Genomic DNA, 25,821 nt, shown 5'->3' with positions numbered 1-25,821 from the left:
GGGCCAGTCTTCTGGGCTGATAATGGTACTGTCCATTTTGGCACTTCTGGGCCTTACAGTTTTAAAAGGAATCACTAGGGAAGGATGAAGGATATGTCTTTTCGGTCTGAAAGAGATGTCCTTCGACTAAGATGACAATGCGTTCAGTTTTAAGAGGAATCACTAGGGAAGGATGAAGTCAACTACGATTTTCGGATCACTTTGGTGATTCGCGGCTAAAATCGACCGGATCCTACAACGGGTTACACAAAAAAGTAGTGACTGAAGAGATATATTCCAAGTCTGAAGGTATGACCTTCCTGATAGAAATATATCCAAATAAAGGTCTGAAGGTATAACCTTCTGAAGGAGTGTTCTTCGACCAAGATGGAAATGCGTACGATTTGGCTCTTTGGCTTATAGGATAATGATGACCTTATTTGGAAGATCAATTAATCCGGTTCAATTAGGAGTCGTAACGCTTAGCTAGAAGCCGCTTACGATTGTCGGATCACTTCGGTTATCCGCGGCTAACATAGACCGGATCCTACAACGGGTTACACATAAGAATGGTAACTTGAATAGTGAGAATAGACTAATGGGAACTAGTATATAGATGGATATGATCCAGTCTGATGATACTCAAAAGGTAGAAAAGAACCGGGCTCGAAAGAGAAGTCCGAAAAGACAAAAAGCACACTTTTTGGGCCGAGAAGGGAATCCCTTATAGGGATTCCCTTGGCCGGCCATATAAGAGAAGTAGGTCGGCCAAAACAAGCCCATAAGGGGCTGTTCTGGCAGGCCACACTAAAGGGGAAACGAAACCCTAATTAGGGTTTATCCTAATTAGGGAATCCCTGAAGAATTAAACTCTTTTTGTGCTTATCTTTTCTGAGGGACTTTTTAGGATTCCTTATTTGAGTATAACTCTACTATGGTAATGCCTATATAAGGACCAGTTTAGAGTTCAGAAAGGGTGTGGAAATTTCTCAGAAGGAAATCACTCTCTTCACACAGCTATTGGAGAGATAGGATTTTAGAGAAAAGTTTCAATTCTGTCTATCAAAGTCTAGAAGAAGAAGTTCTTCATCTCTACCTTCAAGAAGGTCCTATCTGACTGAAAGGAGGGAGTTCAAGTTATACATTCAGTGTCTCAAGTAGAGGAGCTACACTTGAAGCTCTTTATCTTCCGAATACTGGTCGGAATTTAGTTCGTGGGAAAGCGAATAAAGGTATTCTTCTTCCTTCTAGTTCATAGATTAGTTCATGTATAGATCATGGACAACTTAGTGTTAATCATATGATGATTGAGATTCCACTTACAACACTAGTAACATGATTAGGATATGTATTAGATACATGTAGTTCCCAACAGTGACTTGATCGGAGGGAATTTACTAGACGGGACTAGGCAAATAGATGGATTTGATCCAGCTTTATAAGCCAAAAGAATCGAAAAGAGTTCAGACAACGATAGAAAGAACTGGGACCCCAAAGAAGGTTCGAACTAAGAGGGAATGGGTCGGCCATGTTATGGCCGGCCATATGGAGTTTGCGACCAGACCCATCCCACTAAAGGGGCTGCCCTGGTCGGCCAGATTAAGGAGTTCCGATGGAACAGAATATCCCATCTAAAGTCTTGTTAAGAAAGAGTTTCTAACTTTATCTTTTTGGTGGTCCTTATTGAATCCGAATTGGAATACGATCCTAACTGTAGGATTTTCTATATAAGGACTAATTATCGAACAGAAAATATTTGAAATTTTCTCAAGAGAAAATCTATCTCTACAAACATCAAGCAGAAAGTAGATTTTAGAGTTTTATCTATCAAGTCGTGAAGAAAGGAGTTTTTCTTCTCAACTTTCAATAAGGTCCTAGCCGACATTAAAGAAGGGAGTTCAAGTCAAGCTACTCGGTAACTCAAGTAGAGGAGCTATATCTTGAAGCTCTTATCATCCGAAAAGACGTTAGAAATTCAATTCGAGGGAAAGCGATTAAGTTAATCTTCTTCTCAATTATAGTTCATCTTTAGTCCTTGTATGTGATCCTGGAAACTAGTGTTAGACGTACTAAATGTAGGGTTTTGTACGTCTCTAAGACTACTTAAGCATCTAACTAACGTTGTAAGCCGGAATCTCAAACATCATATGTTTAACGCTAGCTACCAGGATCATATGCATGAATTAATAATGAACTTGAAAATGAAAGAAGAATACCTCGATTCGCTTTCCCTCGAACTAGATTCTAATGACTTTATCCCGAAGATGAGAGGTCCAATTGTCGTTCCTCTACTTGAGACACCCGAGTAAGTGACTTGATCTCCCTTCTTTGTTGTCTGCTAGAACTCCATTGAAGGTTGAGAAGAAGAACCATTCTTCTTTTGACTAATTAGATAGATTGGGAACTTTTTCTCTAAAACCCTCTCTCCGTTTAGCTGATTGTGAGAGAGAAGTTGTTTTCACTTGAGAAAATCCACAGGATTCTGTTATCTAATGACCCTAATATAGAGAAACCATAATAGGAGTCTCACTCAAATTAGAGTTCAATAAAAGTCCCAGAAAAGATAAACTCATCAGAACTCTTTCTGATTGGAAATTAGGGTTTCCCCTAATTTAGTGTGGTCGGCCACTTAAGCCCACTAATGGGCTTAGCTTGGCCGACCCACTCCCCTTTTGAGGCCGGTTCAGATCAACCCATTACTGGGCTTGATCTGGTCGGCCCAAAAGTGGGTTTTCCACTTTTTCAGGCTTCTCTTTCGAGCCTGATTCTTTCTATCTTTTGGCACTATCAGAGTGGATCATATCCATCTATAGCAAGCTTCTACTAATCAACTATCTCCGATCAAGCCACCACTCTTTGGTGTAACCGTTGTAGGATCCGATCTATGTTACTTGCGAATCATTGAAGTGACCCGACGATAGTAAGCGGCTTCTAGCTAAGCATTACGATCCTTAATTGAACGCGACTAGATGATTTTCCGGATAAAGTCATCGTTATGCTAACTGACAAATTGAGCGCATTGCCACCGCAAGGATATATCCTTCAGTCTCCCACTTGTACTTAGAACAAGTGCAATGCTCGATTCAGATGTCACTTCGCATCTCATCTGATACGTCATACCTTTCAGACTTTCTTGATTTGGATAACAACTGTCAAACCAAATGATTAACTATTAATCCATTTGAGTGCGACCACATATTTTCAGTTGCTTCTCCATAAGTGGCCTGGAGATACTAATCCTACCCTAGTTAGGAGGACATAATCCAGTCTTGTACTCCCACATAACTTCGTGTCTATCGTGTCATTCTCGATAATCTATTTTTATAAACTCTTTTTACGGCACGGCGTTTGGCAGTACCAAAGTTTGACACTCCTTACATAAGATGAGTGGAGCACTCATGTTTAAGGAATCTCTCCAATCTTGCCTAGGAGAGGTCACGACGTTTTTTCATAACTTGAAGAACTCTCATGTTGGGTTATCTAGTGTATATTCCCAATCATACACCCATGTAATTGACTTGAATACCATATTCCTATAGCCCATAAAACTGCGTTATCAGTCAATCTCACATGCTAGTCTTCGTAAGTCATTGTTTATCCATGCAATGATCTGGACTGGGGACTTAATAATGAATCTATTCCAAGTTCACTTAGTAGGGTTTCACTTACCAGATCACGTATCTGATAATCCTACTTGGAATGCTTCACTATTTTGGGACTGTCGATTAAATACTAAACCATGATTTAACGACGAAATAATTAGATAATAGGAGTTTGTTAAATTGAGTCTTCTCGTGTAACTCCTTACACCCTCAAGTTTACCGGTCTAAGCTTTGCAGAAAAGCTTAATGCTTATGACCCTATTATTACCTTCATACTTAGTCAAAGGTGACTTTAGATCTAATTAATGTGGATTTTGCTGACTATCGTCTTGGTGATAATCTTTAGTATTTCAATACTAAATTAAAGCTTCTCAAACTTTAATTACTTTTTTTTATTTGTAAAGCTTGCAACAGTCTTTGCCTGGAACCTTTCCAGCTTACTGTTCTTCTATGTCTAGAAGTTTGCAACATATGACTTTTCAACCGTGTTATTTTCTTGCCGAGAATTTATCACAAGTTTTTCTTAAGAACTCTGTGAGGTCCAGACCAGCTTATTTGGATTTGATTGGTGATGATCACAAATACTCCAAGTATTTTGAGACGTCGAGGTGAACGCTAATCATGTCCCACATGACCGATCTTATACCTAAAGCATAACCATCTTTCTCATGCGTGCTTGCTCATCAGAATCCCTCGGATGCTGAATCTTGCTTAGTTGTGTGCCATGAGACTTGGGTAGAAAAACTCTACTTGAGTCTTTCACATTAGACTTTTCAAGACCTATTCTTGAACGAGTCTTATCATCTTCTCGATATATCTCCATAGATCTTTGATGCCCAAAAGCATTTCACCTTTGTGTGCAGTCCTTTTATTAAGTCAGTTCGAAACTGTTTTCAACATCAGTTTCAACATCAGAATGTTGTTCTCAATTTCTAGTATGTCTTCTACATACCGGACCAAAGAAAACTGGGTAACTCCCACTAACCTTCTTGAACTTCCTGAATTCAAGATTTCTCTTCATTCCCAAAGAAAACAACTCGTGATTACTTTGCAGAATTGAAGATTCTTACTCCTACTTGCCCGCTTAAATCCGCAGATGGATTTGCGATTGTCACCAGCTTTTAGAAGTGTTACCTTCCTCCAGGATGTGTCACATACACATTCTTTTGCTAGTGATGGATCAGTATGGTCTTTAAGCCTCGTGACATGAGAGACGCTCTTTCCGTGGTCTATACCATGAACATTGTGGCCTTCTTTCTTAGTCTCGCTCTGGGAAACACCAATGTTTCCATCCTTGTCTATTTTTCACTATGAAAAGCCTATTTGTACTTAATAGGAACTATTCCATTAAGCAAAATAGACCAAGTTCCAGAATTTGATTTGAGAAATTGATTCCATTCTGATCTTATGGTTCCAAACCATATTTCGGAGTGATTCCGTCATAGTTTTTGTGTAGGTAGCTCATTTTCTTCTTCAGCAGGTTTTCAATCCTCTGAGACAGTTCTATGAGCCTTCAAGGCCTATAAGGGGTTTGAACAACTTTGAGACGCTCTCAACTCCTTGAGGGTTCTTCTGTGAATCTAATTCGACTTATGCAGAAGGTTCTCCGATATCTCCTATCTCTACCTCTCATTCCATGTCTATCAACTATGAATAGATAGGAACCTCAATTTCTGACATTCGTATATCGCTGTCAGTTTGTTGCTCATATCGAATTTCTTCGATATCTTAAATTTCTCCCACTTGTCTTCTTGAGATTACTCTTATTTCAAGTAAGACATAACCACGAGCAATAATCACCTTATTCTCTGATTGTTTGTGAAAGAATCCCCGGTATATCTTTATCCCATAAAGAAATATTTTGTCTGATATGAAGACTTGGTTCTCGGAAACCATTTACGCAGGTTTCATATCTCTAGACCTTAAGAAAATACCTCTTTGGAACCATTCCAAACCCATACTTTTATGGTGTCTTTTCAGCTATCAACGCAATGTGGTTAGGTAGGAAGAACGACCGTGTTTGAGAATATATCCCAGAAAGTGTTCGAAACTTTTGCCCATTCCCATCATTGATCGACTCATGTCTAAGATGTTCGATGACTCCCACTAGACTCGTCACCCATATGATGTGTTTGGAGCAAGATGAGAAACTATTTCTCAACTTTTTTGATGGTCATCAAATTTCTGACTTGAATATTCACCATCTCGATCCAATCGAATGACTTATATGTTCGTCAAGTGGATTCTGGTTAAATCAAGTTAGTGCATTAATAGTTTTACATAGATCCTTATGTATGAAGACTATTAGTTCACTAGTCATATGTTCCTTTCGAAAAGGTGACTTTGTCAAATAGTCCTCTTGAACAAAATTCATATGTGTCGTATGAATCTAAATTAGTGGACTTAGAATTCCATACCAATGGATCTTCTTCATGTGTCTTATGTCAATTTAATGTAATGACAAAACCAGAATTGACCAGCTAGAATCCTTTGGTTGTAGCCTATGGTATCATTGTTAACTTTTCAGTTCTCCTAGAACCGACTTTGTTAATTTAACACTAGTTTAAAACTTTTGATGTTTCTAGAAGAACATAATAACACTTATTAAGTTCCAAGCTAGATCAGTGTCTACAAGAAAACTTTGATCCCTTTCAGCATCCTTAGCAATTACTTGCTTCTGCTCCCTCTTGGATCTTTTCTCCTTTTAGTCAAGTACATAATTTCCTTGAGCTCCCACTGAGCCTCTCATCCGGTCTTAAACACCTGATGAAGGGAGTCTATTATACTTGTCAAATTATCTTTGTTAACGAAGATACAAGAACCGAAATTCGCAATTCCGTTTCCTTTGTCTTCCAGGTACTTAGGGTGGTTTCCTTTAATGGCCTAGCCATTGCTTTTAGAAACATTTACACTGACCCTTTCACCTATTGAATCATAAGAACTCTTCTAATATTCTTTTGATTTCTGAATCTCAAGAACTTGCTTCTTAGATTCATCGTTCCTCATTGTTCTTTACAAGACGACATTCTTAGAGGTACCGACCTCTCCATTCACGACATCTTATGGAACTCTTCCTATAATCGTCGAATGGTTTTGAATGCATCCATATTATTAATCTCTATGAATGAGAAAGACTTTATGGACGTTCACAAAAGACTTTTCGGATAATCACATCATGCTTTTATCCCCAGTCGTTCGAAGTAGTAGTGAACATTAGGAATGGGATATTATCAGACGTTTTCTTTGTATCGAATTCGAGAGCGTTTCTCGGATTCTACACTAATTAAGAAAATAACTTTCGTTTAATTCCTTCTCAAGGAATGAACAAAGGTTGGAAAACTGTTTTCTAAGAGTCATATATATTATACAGTAAAAGAAAAAGCAAAATTCTAAAACTTATTATCATAGCAAAAACACATTTTTGCCACATTATTCAATGAAAACTGTCCCCGGTTGAATAACGATTCCAATACCCCATTTCTTCGAGGTTAAGCGTACTAGGGCACTGCCCTTAACCCCGTCGTCCTGGGTGAGTAACTCTTTACTGGTCATACTCCTATGTCTCTTGGTTGATGAATAACACGTTTATGTGTCCAATTCATCTTTGCCTCGAAGTCCAAAACCCTTTTGCTGACTCGTTGAGAATAACCATTTAGACCTCTTCATAGGTCTACCCGTATTGTCCCGAGGTTAAAGATAGCACCATGTGGAGGCAGATCCACCATCGATGAACAAGGGCTCAACAGATGTCTTTATCTGGGTAGGCTTTACTCAAAATTCTTTTGGGGACTTTTACGTTTTTATCATGCATGCATTACTATGAACTCTAACATAATCATCCACGATGTAAAACGTAAAAAAATAAGTAAATGCACTCGAGAAAATAAATCAAACAGACTAGATCCCAGTATGGCCCCCTAACCTAAAAGATATAATCTTCTTAGGCATTCGCTTGTTTCGCCTTTGTTCGCATGGATCTCCATCCTCGAACTGTCATTGATTTCTCCCTCTTGAACCTTGATCTCATCCTTTGGCTCTTCAATGGACTCTTAGACCCTTAAACTCTAATTACAAGACTTAACGATTCGCAGATCGTGAAACTTGAAAATTAATTATTACATCGGGCATACACTGGTGTTTAAAAACAAGAATATAATACTTCTATGGACATACCAGTCTTCGCATTTACATTCATACATACATAATAATATGACACTCAAAAAATACCAATGTATGTATGATATTCGCTTTCTAAGGTCGAATCTAGGTTTGCTATGTTCTAAATAGCTATTCGGGAAAAACTACTGACATCTCTATGTCAAATGGGCGTAAAGTCTATTTTCGTAAAATTCGAACTAATGGCACGTTTTGGGTTTTGTACATCTCTAATACTACTTAATCATCTAACTAACGTTGTAAGCGAAATCTCAAACATCATATGTTTAACGCTAGGTACCATGATCATATGCATGAACTAATAATGAACTAGAAACTGAAAGAAGAATACCTCGATTCGCTTTCCCTCGAACTAGATTCTAATGACTTTATCCCGAAGATGAGAACTCCAATTTTCGTTCCTCTACTTGAGACACCCGAGTAAGTGACTTGATCTCCTTTCTATGTTGTCTGCTAGAACTCCATTGAAGGTTGAGAAGAAGAACCATTCTTCTTTTGATTCATTAGATAGATTGAGAGATTTTTCTCTAAAACCCTCTCTCTCCACTTAGCTGTATATTGTGAGAAAGAAGTTGTTTTCTCTTGAGAAAAATCCACACCTTTTCTGTTCTCTAATGACCCTTATATAAAGAAACTCTAATAGGAGTCTCACTCATACTAGGTTTCAATTAGAGACCCAGAAAAGATAAAATCATCAGAACTCTTTCTGACTGGAAATTAGGATTTCCCCTAATTTAGTTTGGCCGGCCACATAAGCCCATTAATGGGCTTAGCCTGGCCGGCCCATTCTCCTTTTGTGGCCGGTTCAGATCAACCCATTACTGGGCTTGATCTAGTCGGCCCAAAAGTGGGTTTTCCACTTTTTCGGGCTTCTCTTTCGAGTCCGATTTTTTCTATCTTTTGCCACTATCAGACTGGATCATATCTATCTACAGACAAGCTCCCACTAGTCAACTCTCTCCAATCAAGCCACCACTGTTTGATGTAACCCGTTGTAGGATCCGGCGTATGTTAATTGCAAATCACCGAAGTGACCCGACGATCGTAAGCGGCTTCTAGCTAAGCAGTACGATCCCTAGTTGAACCGGACTAGATGATCTTCCGGATAAAGTCATCGTTATCCAAACTGACAAATTGAGAGCATTGCCACCTTGGTCGAAGGACACTCCTTCGGAAGGGCACTCCTTAGGAAGGACACTCCTTCAGAAGGACATCTCCCTCAGAAGGACATCACCTTCAGACCGCAAGGATATATCCTACACTAAACATCTAAGATATCGCTTAGAACATTAGGTGACACCATATATCCTACACTAAACATCTAAGACAACTCCTTTAGACTGCAAGGAATGTCCTTCGACCAAAATGTCAATGCGTACGATTTGGCGAATAGGATCTTAATGACCTTACTCGGAAGATCATTAATCTGGTCCAATTAGGTGTCGTAACGCTTAGCTAGAAGCCAACTATGATCGTCTGATAACTTCGGTAATCCGCGACTAACATCGACCGGATCCTACAAGGGTTACACATAAGAGTGATGGTTTGAACGGAGAGAATTGACTAGTAATAGACTCGCATATAAATGGATTGGATCCATTATAAGTAAGATCAATTAGTTTGGAGGAGTCTGAATAGAGATAAACACATCCGGGTCTTAAAGGAAGACCTGGGGAGGTTTTAGGTAAGTCGACCATCTGATGGCCGACCTAAGCAAGGGGTCGGCCATCTCATGGCCGGTTAGGCCCTAAGTGGGTCGGCCAAGGAAGCCCATAAAGGGCTATGTTGGCCAGCCACACTGAGGGAACCCTAAAAGGGTATTTTGGTAAAATACTTATAATTAGGCTTTAATAATCCTAGTTTGGGTCAAATACCTATTCTAGGGATTTCTATATAAGGACCTAATTAGACAACCTAAAGAAGAAGGTGAAAGGGACAGAAAACCTAAGCCAACTAAAAAGAGTTCAGTAAATACATCTCAGAGAGAGAAAGAAAAGAAGGTTTCTCAATAATCTAGTCAAGAAGAAGGAGTTTTTCATCTCAACTTTCAAGAATGTCCTAGCTGACTGAAAGGAATGAGTTCAAGTTATACACTCGGTGTCTCAAGTAGAGGAGCAACAATTGGGATTCTTATCTTTCGAATACTGGTCGGGATTTAGTTCGTGGGAAAGCGATTAAGGTAATCTTTTTTCTGTTCTAGTTCATTGATATGTTCATGTATAGATCCTGGTAACCTAGTGTTAAACATATATATGTTTGAGATTTCGCTTAGAAAACTAGCAATTAGATGTATTAGATACACAAGAATCCCTACATAGGTTATATCGAAGATTTGGTATATGTTTCACATTCTTAAGAATCAATGTACTCCCTATGCTCGTATCAATTTTCACTTCTCCAATTCTTACGATTTTTGAGAAACCTAAGTTTCCCATCCTGACTTTGCCAAGGTCACTAGTTCTGTAAGATCTAAAAAATCCTTACTTGGAGTAGCATGACACGAAGCACCTGAATCAACCAGCCATGTTGTTTCTAATTCTGACTCAATCATACTTAAGCAAGTGTTTTCACAACCTGAGAGTAAGATAATGTCATCACCAGATGCAACTGCCGCAACATTATCTTGTTTTTCATCATCCTTTTTATTTTCTTTCTTTGGTTTATTCCTGCATCCACTCTTGTAATGACCATTTCTCCACAAGCAAAACATTTAACTTCTTTCTTTGGTTTTGATCTTCCACTTGATTTATCACGGTTATCTCTCTCCCGTCTTTCCGTGACAAGTGCTTCTGAATGAGACTTGTCTGACGACGATTTCCTTCTTGTTTCTCCATTCAACAAATTACCTTTACGTGATTCATAGGCATTATGCCATCAGGAGCAGAATTGCTAAGAGACGCCACCAATGTCTCCCAACTATCTGGTAAAGAATTTAGAAGAAGTAAGGCCTGCAACTCATCATCCAAAACTAACTTCATTGCAGAAAGCTGATTTACTAGACTTTTCATCTCATTCAAGTGTTGAGCAATTGAGGTTACTTCTTTATATTGTAATTTTCCTAGCTTTCTAAACAAGTAAGCCTTTTTGGCAGATGTCTTCTGATCATATAATTCTTCTAATTTCCTCCATAGACTAAAAGCAGAAGTTTCCATGGATACATGATGAAACAGTAGAGTCTACCCATTGCCGAATAAATCCGACAACCTTTCGATCTAATATCTTCCAGTCTTCTTCATCCATCTTCATCGGCTTTCCACCCTGATTTTCAATGGGTGCAGCTAGGGGTGAGAATCGGGCGGGTTCGAGCGGGTTCGGTCATCCTTTTTTACGGGTTCGAGCGGGTTCTGGCATCCTTTTTTACGGGCATGGAAAGGTGTAGCCCGCCATTGATTGTCGGGCGGATCGGGCCGGGCATTTAGCCTCAATCTCTTGCCCGCAGCCCGCAAGCCCGATCGGGCTCCGGGTTGCCCGTGAAATCCTAGGGTTTGAACTTTGAGTCACAGAGTGAAAAACCCTAGATTTCTTTTAAGCAAATCTTAAAACCCCATAAATTAAAATCAAACACTAATTTCTTTTAAGAAAATCTTAAAACCCTAGATTTCTTTATTATAAGCATCCATTAATTATCATAACATCAAAATCAAACCCTAAATCAATTTTCATATTGTTTCCTTGAATCACTCTTTATTTAGTAGTAGAAGGATAAAAAAGTAAGAAGTACAAGAGAAGCATTTGCTACTGTTACAAGAAAAACAACATCAAACAATTATCTTCAAATAGTAGAAGGATCAAAACTCACAATTCTCTGTTTCTTCACTCACTTACATCATATTCACAAAATTACATAACAAAAAAAACACAAAATTACATCATCTTCACAATATAAAGACATCACATCATTTTTAAATCATTCTACTTTGATTTACAAAAAATAACAAAAGGATTAAGAGGATTTACAAGGTTAAATGAACCTACCAATTTTATCAGAGATGTTGCCTTTGAACTTCAAACTGTTGGTTGAAGAGAAGATTGCATGAAGATAAGGAGTGAATCCATCAATCTTCACTTAGTGTTTACTCTTAGAAACCCTAATTATGTTGAAACCCCCATATCCATCTCAGAAACCAAGATTAGAATCTTTACCTCTGCAAGAAGAATCCAAATCCATCTCAGAAACCACATTCAACATCTCATCAAACCATAATTTTCTAAATCTTTGTTCGTCTTTATCAAGAAGATTGCATGAAGATAAGTACGGTGGTGGAGTGGTGGTCCGGTGAAGGTGGAGTTGTAGTCTGGTAAAAGATTGTGGAGAATGGTGGATGACGGTGGAGGGTTGGCTCAGTGGAGGCGGTAGGAATTCTGAAGAAGATGGTTTGGGGTCTCTTTTATAATGAATATTTTTAGGTTTAAATAGTCGGGCGGGCGGGCGGACGTTAAACGGGCGGATATATTGGGTCGGGACTCGAGTAGAGGGTCTTGCCCGAGTCCCGCCCACGCCCGCCCGAAATAACGGGCCGGGTATACCCGGCTCGGGTTCCACTCGGATGTCAGGTACTAACGGTCCGGGCGGATTGGGTCGGATCTCGGGTTCCCAGACCGTTTTCCCACCCCTAGGTGCAGCTAGGTCTTTGCAGTATAACAAATCTTTCATCTTTGCTTTCCACATCAAATAGTTTTCTCCATCTAAGCTAATGATGCGATTACTACTCCCTTTCATATCTCTGAAGGATAAATCTAGCCCGAGCTCTGGTAACACTTGTTAGGAAAAATAACCTAATTTACTTGTTCGAAAATATGAAGAATAACGATGTGAAAGTAAAAGCAGAGAGTCCATTATTTAACGTGGCAAAAAACCCCTCAAAGATAGAAGGTAAAAAACCACGGGACCTAGTCCAGAAATCTTCCAACTATAATTAAATAATGGATTACACAATTCTTCACCAAACCTATGGTGGATAAACCAATTGTTCAAGATGTGTAGAAACACTCTTGGATAACAACTCTTCCCTAAACAAATACAGGATTAACCAACTCTTCAAAATGTGTAGAAACACTCTTGGATAACAACTCTTCACCAAAACTATGGTGGATAAACTGAACAAAGAAACAAAGTAATAGAAATCTCTAACTTCTTAGAATTTGAACAAATCATTGATTACCAAAGGTTGAAGAAGATAACAACAAACTAAATTGCTTCAAAAGATTAATAATCTTCTTTTCTTCAAACCAATATTCTTCTCTTGAAAGAACCACTCTAGGAATCTCTCTTTCTCTGACTTCTCTTTGTTCTGGAAGTTGTGAATAATCTCTTCCCTTTCATTCCCTTTTATAATGATAAATAAGGAGGTTTACCAATAGAAATAGGAATTCCTTTTTAGACTTGAAAAAATAGAAGTTTTTATTTTTTCCCCAAACAAGGAATAAGGGAAATCCTATTTCAATTAGGAGTCCTTTTATTATAAGGAGGGACCCCAACAGTATTCACTGAGACGGTTACACCACATTTGTTTAGATTGCTTTAATCTGTATAAAGCTCTATTAAGCTTGAGTGAGTACATTGCACTAGGTTTTGCTTCAGGCAGTTTAAATCCTTCTGGGACTTATATTTAAAAGTAATTAGAAAATAACATTGAAAGGTATCAGCGCGTTTTGTTTGTTATATAATTGACAACACAAGTAGATTCCATAATACGGTAGAAGTCCTCATAACCATGTAGAATATCATAAAACTCATCTGCCAACATCTAGTGCAAAAAGTTCATCTTACATTCTTTGAACTAATCAAGTTTATATTTCTTGTCAACCCGAAAAATGCCAGCCCCATAAGTTGAAAGAAATATTTCAACCAACAATGGAAACTGTAACAATGCGAATGAAGTGACTGGTAAAGTAGCAATTATAACTATTGGAAAAGAAGCCCATGCTAATCTATGACCAAGTACTATAGTAAGTGCAGCTGTAAAAGCTATCATCATCGAAGCAATAGAGAAGAAGAGAGTTGCAAGCCCAATTATCAACCTTTTCGGTAACGAACTTAGGAAATCTTCTTCCGAGTAGCGCGAAGTTAATATAGATAAGAACATCAAAACTGAAGTCGTAGATAAGAATAGACCCAAAGCATCTGATATGGCGAATAACATGAACGTTTTCTTACGTAGAAAAATTGGAACGCCATTATTGATGTTGTTGCTATCACTGATGTTTCCACCCGGTACTGTAAATATCCCGGCAAACATTACTGTGGCTATAAGAGTGGCTACCACCATACATGACTGAGCTGTATCTTTCATCCATTTCTCTCCTTTCTCTAGTAACTCTTTGTGTTCTCTTGTGAAAACATCTCTCGGTGTTTCTCTTTCGTTATTTACCAATTCTCTGTAAGTTGGTTGTACAATCTTCTCCACTTCCTGCACAAAAACTCAAAAAAGTTAATTATCAGTATCCGACACCATGACAAAATAGCAGGTTCTCGACAGCGTAAAAAACGGGGTATCATTTTATTGCAAGTATGCTTTTCCCTCTTTGGTATTAGGTCATTTCTTATTTAACTTACACTTTAATTTTAGGTTAACCCATGTTACATATACAAAAATGGCATTAATCTAGAGTGGTAATTTGTGGTCCTAACAGTGCTGTGAGCAACTGTACCAAGAATTTATGTACAAAATCACACATTATATCTATCGAAAGTGAAGTGTCTAACCCATCATATCCATCCGTACCTGGCATGGAAAAAATTACAAAAAAAGAAAAGAAAAGAAAAAACGGAAGAGACGTTAATAGGCCAAAACAAAAGGAAATCAAAAGAGGCGGTTGTACCTTATACCATTGAAGCTCCCGTTGCATTTGTAGGGCAGCACCAGAGACAATATTTAGTTGAGGAGAAGGTGCTTGTTTTGCCACCAAATGTAAGATATTGTTGTTTGATTCGACTCTATAAGAAGCCAACATCTTCGCCTGTCCACCCATCCCATACATAGCATTAAATACCTTTTCTCTTCGATGTTCAACTGCAATGTGAAAAATACTTCTCCCGTCGCGAGGAACAAACAAAATCTGGTCCGGTAAAATTCGACGACACTCTATTACAATTTCAACTATCCCATACTTCACTGCAGTGGTTAAGATTTTAGTGCTCGTGAATAATTCTAAGATATGATCGCTTTTCATGAGTGAAATTTTGTAACAAATGCACTTCAGCAGTTCCAAAGCTTGGATATGTGCTAACTTTTTGTTGTAAATTTGTCTGATATAAGGAGCTGCATAAGAAAAATGATTGTTTTGTCGAAAATACCGCATAAAGAATAATAACACAAGAAGATATAAATTCTAACTTGGATGCTTCCCCAAAATGATAAGAAGCAAACCTCGCAAGAAAGTGGTCCATGAGAGAAATTTGATCAAGGGTCCTCTTGAAGAGAAATCTCCACCAAATCCTTGTGGGTTTCCGTCAGGACATCGAATACGCTCCTCACTTACATGTAATGGTATACCTATAACACGTACGACCTTTTCAAAATAAAAATCCATAAATAAAGAATTCTGATAGGCTAAAGTTTACTCGCCGCAGGTTACCAGTCCAGTCCTTTCAGAGCCTTTGGGGTTTAGATAACCCTCGACCAACCATGCACACAAAATGGCCAGAATTACTATATACATATCGAAGGAGAGAAACGAATGAGAGTTCAATGAGTAAGGAACAAACATGAGTAGATAACGCGTTCCCAAAGCTTTAGTTCATCTCCACTTGGGAATGCAGAAGTCTTTTGTGCCAAAACCTGCAGAACTGTGCAGTTAATTTGATCTGTTGCAGTGGCTAATTGTGGATATCTCTGGATCAGATACAATGCAACATCTGCAAACAAGATAGACTCAGAGGTCTTCAAATCAATCATATGTTTATGCGCTATACGTCACTATTGGCAAGAACCAAAATAGTTGAGATTTATAGATACAGATCAGCACTGATATATCATATAGGAACCGAAAAAAATATTGAAATAAATAAGAAAACTAGATTCAGTGATTTCAGTTCCAATTTTGACAAGATTAATAACAAAATTCGAAATGATTCGACCAAACACTGTCTCTAAGGCTGTATTAGTTTCTTCTAATATCTGAAACTAGCTAACAATAAGTTGCTCACCGTGTAATCCAGCAGCAGTTATATTGCATATAAGTTGAGCACCATACAAACCAGAAAAGGGACTTGGATCTTCATCTCTGGTGACAACGCTAAGATACTTGATCATATCCTCCTGTTCCTTGACAACGTAAGCAGAACAAAAGAGAAGTGGAGTCAACTCACTCACATTCTGTATTTGTGTCAAGTCTTTGTTCTTTTCAACCATTGCCTTGGCTGCATCAGTTATTCCAGCAACAGAAGCAAGGTGAAGAGCTGTATCGCCATTATAACCATCTTTCAGCGCAAGTTTTTCTGGAGGCGTTCGTTCCACCAATTTGATTACGAACTTAGAGTGTCCTGCTGCTGCTGCAACATGTAATGCTGTCTGGTTATGGTAAGAAATCACCTCGGTTATGGCATCAGGATTTTCTTTGAAGAATCTTTTAGCAGCTTTCCAGTCACCTTTGAGTGCAGCTTTGTATAACAGTAAGTAGTAGTTGAGGTCTCTGCCATCACCTTCATTCACTAAATATTCTAATTACTACCACAAAACACAAGACAATAGAAATATTATTGGGTTCTGAATCAAAACCCATTTAGGCTTTAGTTATGAGTTGACAGTTCCAGAACGTAAAGATTCAATCATGAGACTTTTCCTAGTCCACGTAGAACTAATCTCATATATCCATAGCTGTCTCATGTTTTTTGAGGAGAAATTCTATTCATCCCTCCAATTTAGTCCCTCCCCCAGCCCTCCGTTGATGTGGGGACATATCACTTGAGTGTGGAGCAATTGGAGAGAGAATGGTGAAAAAATATACTCCAGTGATATGTCGTCACATCAACGGAGGGCCGACGGAGGGACCACAATTGAGGGATAAATAGAATTTTTGTTTTTTGAACCAAAGAAGTGTTCTTTTTGGGGCTAGGTGATGTGGAGCACCTGTAATTTTAGGGCCTACTATGGTTTTCCTCATCCAAAACCTAAATCTTTCATGGTATCTGAGCCTAGAAAACTCAAACGAGTATAGTTTCGATCATATTTTGCTTCCGCTTAACCGGCGGCGGTAGCCGCTTCAATGATTATCGTCCGCCAGAATCATTAAATTTTTTTTCTTTATCAATTTCAATTAAATTAGGTGTTTTTTAGTATTCTCATTCTATTTGATTCAACAAACCGTAGTTTGGATGATAATTATATGGGAGTAGTTGCTAGTAAATAGATCATAATCCATCTAAGGAAAGATATTCAGGATGATCTTCATAATGTTACTTAGTTCATGTTAATGGTTTATTATTCAAGTTAGTTACGTGCTGGTCTTTAGGTCATGTTTGACGCGTGGGAATGGACTGCGGTTCCCGGAAATCACATTCCAGATCATTGTTTGGCTTTCGGGAATGGTGTAGGCCCGGGAATGTGATTCCTTCAAAAAGGAGTAATAGCAAACCCAGGGGGAGGTGGGTTTGTGATTCCCATTCCACCGAAATCACATATATTAATATTTATTGACAAATATATCCTTAACAAAATATTGAATTACCAATTTTATTTTTTGTAGGATTTGGCATAAATAAGTACTATTTATGTTTATGAACAAAATTTAATTTTAGATAAATTTCTATTTAGGTTTACAATTAAAATTTGATTTTAGATAAATTTAATTTATACTTTAAAAATTATTGATGAAAGTATGTGGTAGAAACAAAAATATCAAACAGATTCTAGAGTCAAACTATCAGAGATTCAGAGTTAATAGTGAAACAAAGCATTTTTTTTAAATGCTGGGCTTACTTTAAAAATAGTAATTCACACTAAAATGTTAAATTTTTCAGCCTGACCAACATTATAAATTGCTGCACCTATAAGGATGTGTTCAAAATAGCGATACAGATGGTAAGAGACAACCCTAAACTTGATTTAGTTTCAGTACAACTCCAAAAAAATAATACTCCAATAAAATGATCAACTTTGAGAGTTATAGGGAGTAAGGAGAATTATACAATGGTTGAGTCTGTAGTTGAATCCCTTCCAACATCTTTTATGTTTTTTTACATTTTCAGCATTTATTTGTCTTAACATAATGTCACCCAAATAATCAAAAGTTTAAATGCAGTAATACGAAGAAATATGAAAAAAAAAAAAAAAGACAAAATCTCCCTGGTGACTTTGTATTCGAGGAGCTAACACCAAACATGAAGAGATGAAATTAAATGAAAGGGGAACCACTTACCGGAATCAATAGGAAAATGATCAGGGTATGAAGGGACTCCAGTGAAGTCACTGAGTCTGAGTAGGGAATGAGAACCAAAGGAATCAGCAAATTGTGAGCTGGTTGTAAACCTTGACGATATTCCACCAAATAGCAATGGATCAAGTGAATCTCCTCTTGTTAACCCTTCCATTCCTAGCTTCGATCTTTTTCTCAATATGAATGCTTTGAATTTCGTTTATCGAGATGACTATATGTGTTTGTATTCATGATATTAAATTAGTCTCGAAGCAAGTTAATGCATCTGAGCTACTAATGTGGTTTGCGTTTAAATATTAGTTTCTTAAGATCTCGAAAAAAAATTGACTATAGTTCTTATACTTTTTTTCGAATTGCCCAAGGAAAATTGGAGGAAAGTTGTGTCCTTGTTTAGTAAATACAAAAGAGTTGGGGGGGGGGGGGGGGGGGGGGGGAGTTGGGTTTCCTAGGTTTTTCTTTATTCATCTCCATAATATATTTACCATAACAATGTCTTGACTTTATTTTTATAATAACAAAGTCTTTCGTAAGTAATTATGAAACATTAGTATATATTAATTAAACCATAAACTAAGATCAACTATTATTATTTCTTAACAAAAAAATAAGATCAACTATTATAGAACATACATGTGTGGTATCACTACTGTTGGAATTTTGGACAAGTTATTAAGTAATCTATTTTATAAAATCAGAAATTAGTTTTGTATTATTTGAATTTGATTACTAATAGTTATATCTTTTGATAAACATATATGGAGATATATACCTTTTTTGTGAAAAGATTTTACTTGAAAAGTGTCTTTTTGTTTTCTATATATTAGATCTTCTCTAAACAGATTTGAAGTTGTTGTAAAAACTATGTAGAAATAATGTCGGAAAACCTTTGCCATCTTCATTATGTTCTAATGCTCCTTAAGTGAAATCTCCACAAGTTACTTGGTGTAGTTTCACAAAGGCTTGTCATATCTTGGGAAGCAATTTGCCTTGTAACCTTCGAGTAATCTCGAGTGAGAGGGGGCAAATAATGCTTTAAGGAAAGTGTACCTAGTACACGTTTCAAGCCTCTGATCTTCATCCCTCTTAAATTTGTTTATCAAAGACAATATTTCTAACAATAGTTGATGTATTTATTAGAGAAAGTATGTGGATTGGCTTAGATGCCAAAATGGGAAGATATTATCTTAAAGGTACTTGTATTAAAATCAGAACGTGGAACGTTTTTTATATTTTTGATAAGGTTTAGATTGTCAAAATAACTTGAGAAACACACTGTTGCCTTATCTCATGGAGGGCTTGAATATCAGGTTTTGATCTTATCAAAATTAATTTTAGATGAATAAGATATTAATTTTCAAAGTTTGGGTGTAACTACGGAAAGATGTTAACTATTTAAGGAAAGTCTCACATCAGATGATTAAAAGGAAGATGAACGGTTTATAATAACTTGTTCAATCATACTAAAGTGTGATTGCAACAATGATCCAATGTTTTACATGGTTTGCACCGCGCGTGGTGTATGGGCGTTTAGAGCACTTTAATGGCGCACTTTGTACTTCGCTAGGAGTGTAGGGGCCTCTATTTTTGTCTTATGAAAGGCAATCCCACAGACCGGATTAAACTCCTAGATTGGTACCTCCTTTCCAAAATCTGTGATTGTTCCTTTTGTGATTGTTCCTTCCAAATGTGGTTGTTAGCTAAGAGTCACTTCTCACCTATAAGTAGGCCATGAAATCTGACTCACTTCAAATTAACAGAGTTTAAAGCATTCAAGAGTTCTTCAATACTTACTGACGTTCAAAAGCTTTTCAGATCCAAGTACCTCTGATCTGAAAAGGTAATTCGCTCGGTTCTAATTAAATTATTTTTTGTACTCTAATCTGTGTTCCTTATTTTTATTTATAATTGGTATCTGGAATTAAAATCAGAGTAAGAACAATATGGTTCAAATAGAACAATTTTGGGTTCTATATTCAAATAAGTTTATCTCTGATCAATTTCTGAACGATACAAGACTTTAATATCGTTGTTGTAAGATACAGTACGATAACTAGTGATTATAAATCACTAATCAGTATACTTTTGACAACGTTATCTAAATATCTAATCTACCAAATTCTAACGTAAATGAAGTTGATGTAAATTTTAGCTTTGGTTATCTCCTTCAATGATAAGATGACTGATGTTTCGAGATTGTGCCCATTGAATACCTTGAAGAATAGCTTTACTTCACTTTCTGTGCTTGATGTACCTCCCAAGTGATTTACTTTTGCTTCTCATAAATTTAAAGTCATGGTCATGAAATATTATACCAATTCGTATGTCTAATGTAAGATTAATAAAGGAGCCACCGATATTCATTTTGACACAGGGTCTATTAGGTGGCTCCCAAATAGACGACTTAGACTCAGTAACTTTCTTCGAAATAATATGAGTTTTACTATTCGTAAGGAATCTTGTGATCTTTCTTAAGGTTTTCATTAGAGGTTCCTCGATATGCTAAAAGTTGAAAGTACATCTAGCTTTTTAAATATGCCATAAGTAATTTCTGTGATGTCTTCTAGATGTTGGAGAAACACGTTGAGAATGACGGAGAAAGGCAGGTTGTCAACGGTGTCAATGAGAAATGAATTGTTCACGACAAACAGAGTTAGATGATGTTGGTTCTCAGAAATAACCAATATGCAATAAAGCGACTACAACTATCTGACTAAAATAGCTCTGAAGGTTAGTGATTCGCAGAAGAACATAAGAAGAAAGAGAGTTCTTGGAGAGAATTAGAAGAGTAAAGAATTACAAGAATAATCAGGTACTATGTTTATAGAGTTTGAGGTTCAATAGAAGGAAAACAAATATCCCCCATGGTTGGGAAATCAAAAATCGTGTTGAAGGCCTTGGTAGAAGTTTACTAACCCTGGTTAAATATTGTCTCGTTAATATTACGATATTTTGCTTATGACTAACCCTGGCAGGTTGAATGGCCTTGGTAGAGTTTTACTACTCGTTCGCGCCTCTTCATTCTGATAAGGACAAGGGAGATTTGTTTTGGATCAAATATTGTTTAACTTTGACCAGCCAAAAGAGTGACCTAGACGGGACATGCTTGACCTCACAACCACTCGAGCAAGCCCTCGTTAGAGGTGTCAAAGGGGTGGACCCGAAAGAGCTTTGTCACTTGAGTTTAACTCTGACAAAAGTAATCTTTTTGAGGTAGGTATGAGTTGCTTAAGCACCTGAAACTCTACTCTAGCCTAGAGGCAAGAAAAGAAGTGGATCTGAGTTAGCTTTATCCCTCAACAGAGTAGGAAAGTCTATAGTAGTGATTTCGACACCGGGAGATGCTAGAGTGCCCAGTTTTTAGCCCATTAAAATGCCCAGCTGATGTGGAATCACTAAAAGACAAGGTTTTTTCAAAGTTTGACTACGATGGGGACCGCTTTTATTTCCAAATGAGGAAATTTGGGCATTTTAATGGACAAAATTGCTGGGCACTATATCATTTCCCTTTCGACACCTTGAGTTATGTCGTATTATACAGGTTGATAGGAGGAAACCGAAACAACTTCTCGCCAACAGAAGTCGTTATTGACCCAAGAGTCGGTCGTGTGACGTGATTTATTCTATCAACGACCATACAACGTGGCTATGATGAAGGCGGTGCCTTACCACAGGAAATTCTCAATCGGTGATCTTCCACAACCATGCCTATATATTCAAAATGGGCAGATTCCAACCATAATCTTATATTATTTCCCTTATACTGAATATTCAACAGACTTGATCGTCAGAGTGTTTAAGGGGAACCCCCCTTCCCTTTACTCTCATTCGGTCATCGCTAAAGTTGGAGGAGGGATGAAAGCAAAAAAAAGATAGTTAGAGTATTTGCTGGTCCGTAACAAGGACACACTTTTCGACGTCATCAAATCCAAAGGGCAAGAGAACCAAATATAAAAGAAAAAATGACTATTTAGGTCAATATAAAATACACAATAGCTCAAAAAGCCAACAACATTTTTAAATAACCAAAGTTGTCAACTTTATTATGGGTAACTGTTATTTAGGTTTAAAATAATATCACAAATTATCAATCAGGTCATTTTATAAAAATATTGTTCCTAAAATAACCTTCCCACTAAATCACACTACCTATCTCTCATGAACGCGGGAAGTTTTAGGAGTTTTTCTAGGGTTCTTCAGATTGGTGTGTTGTTTGGTTTGTTTTTCTTGTCCAACAGATCTCTCTCTCTCTCTCTCTCGCTTCACCGCTCACTTCTATTGCTCTAACAGACCAAAAGTAAGTAAATTTTCTAAGATCTTATCGTTTCATTTAATCTCAGGAACTTATCAATCTTTCAACGCACTTCCTGCAACTTGATTTCTTAATGTTCGAATTTGCTAATTTTGGTTGGTTAAGTTGGACGATAAATTCCATTACTTCCTTTGTTTAATCGGGTACCTGTATTAGATTTTTGATATTTAGGGATTTCTTCAGGTTTGTTCTCTTCTCTTGAAATAATAAATTTTGGAGTTTTTAGGGGAAAGCTTTAGATCCTGTTTTATTTCCTTTGTTCAGAAAAAAATGATTTTAACAATTAACTTCTGAGACTCATCCCTTGCGTTCATTGAGTAGACTATGCCTAGGTTAAGGGTTCACTTTGGTTAAGAAAGCTTAAGTTTCATGTTTTATTTATCTTTATAAGCTTTATCGAATTGAGACCTAATTTGAGGTTGTACAAGGCAGAGTCTTTTGTCGAAATCTTCTCTATGAAATTTCTTTAGGTTATCAGCTTGAAGATGGGTGGGTTACAAATGACTTGGAGGAGGGATCTCTGGAGATTGGAATGGGTAAGTTCTCGATAACACTTTTTTTCAAACTATTAAGTCGTGTTATCTTGAAGAAGGTGAAAAATCGCCTACTAGATCTATTTGTATATCCACATTTTATACTGTTTTTCATTGTTATTGTGGGTTAAAATTTTGCTTTTGATATCATCGGTTTGGACTCTTGATATTTCATATATCCTATATACTTCTATCTGCCTTTTGTGTTGGTAATTGGAGAGGGAGCTTTCTGTCTCAGTTTCATAAGATCTTTAGTCGCTCGGAACTCAAACTTATGAAGTAGAATCTCCTGGGCCATGTTTACTTCTGAATTTAGATTACCCAAGTGAAGAGCTTATGTAAAATTATTTTTTATTCAACTGGTTATTCATCACTTAAGGAGAAGGATTAACCTACTACCTTGACTATATTCTGTATGCTAAGTGCGTGTTTATCTCACTTCATATATTTGAGTTAATATAACATGGATCACTGATGATGAAATCATCATTTTCTTTGTGAATTTCAGAATACAAACTGTTTCTGGAGTTGCAGGACCACTGGTTATCTTAGAAAAAGTTAAGGTATACTATTTGCATTTTCCTTTTGGTTATTCTGTTTTATTGTTACCTATGTTGCAGTGACGTGGTGTGCAGTGTCATTGACGTTACTTTTTAATCGTTTCAGGGTCCCAAATATCAGGAGATTGTCAATATTCGCTTGGGAGATGGAACTACCAGACGTGGTCAAGTCCTAGAAGTTGATGGAGAGAAAGCAGTTGTGCAGGTTGTCGAACTATCCCTGATTCGTCATCAATACCTCATATTTATAGGATTTTTAGTTGTCCTCTATACTTTTAAGTTGACATGTTTGACTTTGGAGTCCTTTACGGTATCTTTGCTTGCATATCGCATTTGTAACTTTTCATGTTCACAACCCTTGTTGCTTAGAGAGTCTTACACCGTTGTCCTATAATGATACTTTTGAGTTACATGGTCACTCATTCTTCCATTCATTTTCCATTAAGCAGGCTTCCTGTATAATATAACGCATATCCTCGTTTAAATCTATGTGTCTGCCTCCAAACTAAATGGTTGATTGGTTGCATGAACATATGTTTCTTATACTTTTTACATGTACTTCTTTGGACTTTGGATACCAACATGTTCTTAAAGTTTTGGCTTTGTCATGCGATAGTATTTTTGTCAGGTCTTTGAAGGAACTTCAGGAATTGACAACAATTGTTGCCGCCTATGGTGGTGGTGGTGCAACATTAGTTGCTGCTGAGCAGAAGAAAGATGTAAAGGTTGTTGTTAGGGTTTCTTACTTGTATACTTGGGGATCTTTTATCACTTAATTATAAAGGTTGAAAACAAAGCATTCCCGTTGGTGCGTCTTTAGATTATGATTTGAAGAAGGATTTGCTAATTCAATAGGATAAGGAAGTTGTTGACAAGAGAAAATCCATTGTTTTTAATAGATAGATGAAAGGGTGGTCGGGATGCCTTGATGAATAACCTATTGTTGGTTCTGTTTGGTACAATCTACCGGTTGTGGGTGTATTTGGGGTTGGAATTAAGTAAGGGGTGTATCAAGATTTAAGTTCAAATGATGTATTCAGATGTTTTCTTGTGTTGAATTTAAAAAACATTTACATTTTATATGATGAATTAAGAAAGCAATTTCAAAATCAAGATTTTGTAGACACACTCTTAGTTTATATGCTCGATTTGCAAATCGAGTCTGCAAGATATGCAACTCATGTTTATATTCTGCAAAGCTTGCAAATTTTACATTATGCAAACACATGTTTGCAGAACGGATTTTTGCAAACACGTTTGCAGAAGGGATTGTTGCAAACACGTTTGCAGAAGGGATTTTTGCAAACACGTTTGCAGAAGGGATTGTTGCAAACACGTTTGCATAAGGGATTGTTGCAAACACGTTTGCAGAAAAACGTAAAGGAAAAAACGCCGTTTTTTTCTGGGTTTTTTTTTGAAAAAAAATATTGAAAGTGGATCTTGTTAGAAAGATAATGAAAAATCATTTCTAAATATATATTTTTTATAGAAATCCGACATCTCAAACAAAAGTTATATCAATTTAAAGTTTAAAAAAAAATAAAAAGAATTTAGTTACACAAAATGACAAAAAAGAGTATTTTAGTATTTGAACACTTTTTGACCTGAATAATAATTTTCAAATGTTTTGTACTTTTCTACTAATTTTCAATATTATTTTGACCTTTTTAGAAATTACCTCAATATAAAATGTAGAGAGATCCAAATAGGGGTGATGTGGTTTGTCAAAAACATGTCGTAAAAAGTGTTCTTCGGAGAATTGGTAAGGAACCGTTTGGTTGATGAGGTGGACTAGCCAATGACTTGGTCAAACGAATTTGAAAAAGTTTAAGAGGAATATGTGAGATAGTCCAGTAGGAAGGGTGAGTATGTTTGTCTTTAAATGGGATGTTGCAATAAAGAAAAAGACCTATGCTCGATATAAAACTACAAGACAAATATAACTAACTGAAAAGTACCTTAAATCATTAAATGACACTTATAGAGATAAAAGAAAAACGTATAAACATAATAACTGGAGTCTGGAGAGAGAGAAAACTATTATTTTTTGCCCAAATAAGAGATAACAAAAAAACTTCTATCGTTTGTGTGGCTGAGAGAAAATTTTCATTTATCCTAAAAACAATAAATCAGTAAAAAAGATAGTTCGTTTAAACAAATTATGTTCTTACTATTATTTTCTAGAAAATACATTTAGCTTTTTTTCGTTTCAAATGAGTGGTTAAATATTTTAATATTACATCGGGTAGTTTTAACTCAAAGAAAGAGAAGAAGTTTTTCTATGT

At 36.8% G+C, this 25,821-nt stretch overlaps 1 protein-coding gene and 1 long non-coding RNA gene across 3 annotated transcripts; one reads left to right on the top strand and one right to left on the bottom strand.

The window, feature by feature from the left end:
- Window positions 1-13,380: 13,380 nt before the first annotated feature.
- On the bottom strand, window positions 13,381-18,397 carry LOC147532041 (uncharacterized). 2 transcript variants are annotated; one of them, XM_086647571.1, is made up of 6 exons: window positions 18,117-18,397; window positions 15,907-16,410; window positions 15,466-15,615; window positions 15,128-15,253; window positions 14,580-15,019; window positions 13,381-14,167 (listed from the first exon to the last, which is right to left on the bottom strand). In XM_086647571.1, exons 1-6 carry the CDS (start codon window positions 18,286-18,288, stop codon window positions 13,538-13,540), a joined length of 2,022 nt encoding a protein of 673 aa, XP_086503697.1. In that variant the 5' UTR covers window positions 18,289-18,397; the 3' UTR covers window positions 13,381-13,537. The 2 variants fall into 2 exon arrangements, with proteins under 2 accessions (XP_086503697.1, XP_086503698.1); XM_086647572.1 differs by having other exon boundaries at window positions 15,907-16,401.
- Window positions 18,398-22,740: 4,343 nt separating this feature from the next.
- On the top strand, window positions 22,741-24,447 carry LOC147532040 (uncharacterized). Its single transcript, XR_015228386.1, has 4 exons — window positions 22,741-22,979; window positions 23,485-23,539; window positions 23,643-23,741; window positions 24,165-24,447. It is a non-coding gene; the product is annotated as an uncharacterized LOC147532040 (long non-coding RNA).
- The last annotated feature ends 1,374 nt before the right edge of the window (window positions 24,448-25,821 follow it).

The sequence above is a fragment of the Eschscholzia californica genome, unplaced genomic scaffold (assembly GCF_041429995.1).
Source record: "Eschscholzia californica isolate CP2 unplaced genomic scaffold, dmEscCali1.0.p SCAF_6, whole genome shotgun sequence".
Taxonomy (NCBI): Eukaryota; Viridiplantae; Streptophyta; class Magnoliopsida; order Ranunculales; family Papaveraceae; genus Eschscholzia; species Eschscholzia californica.
Note: the sequence above shows the minus strand (reverse complement) of the source record. Positions and strands in the feature narration are given on the sequence as shown.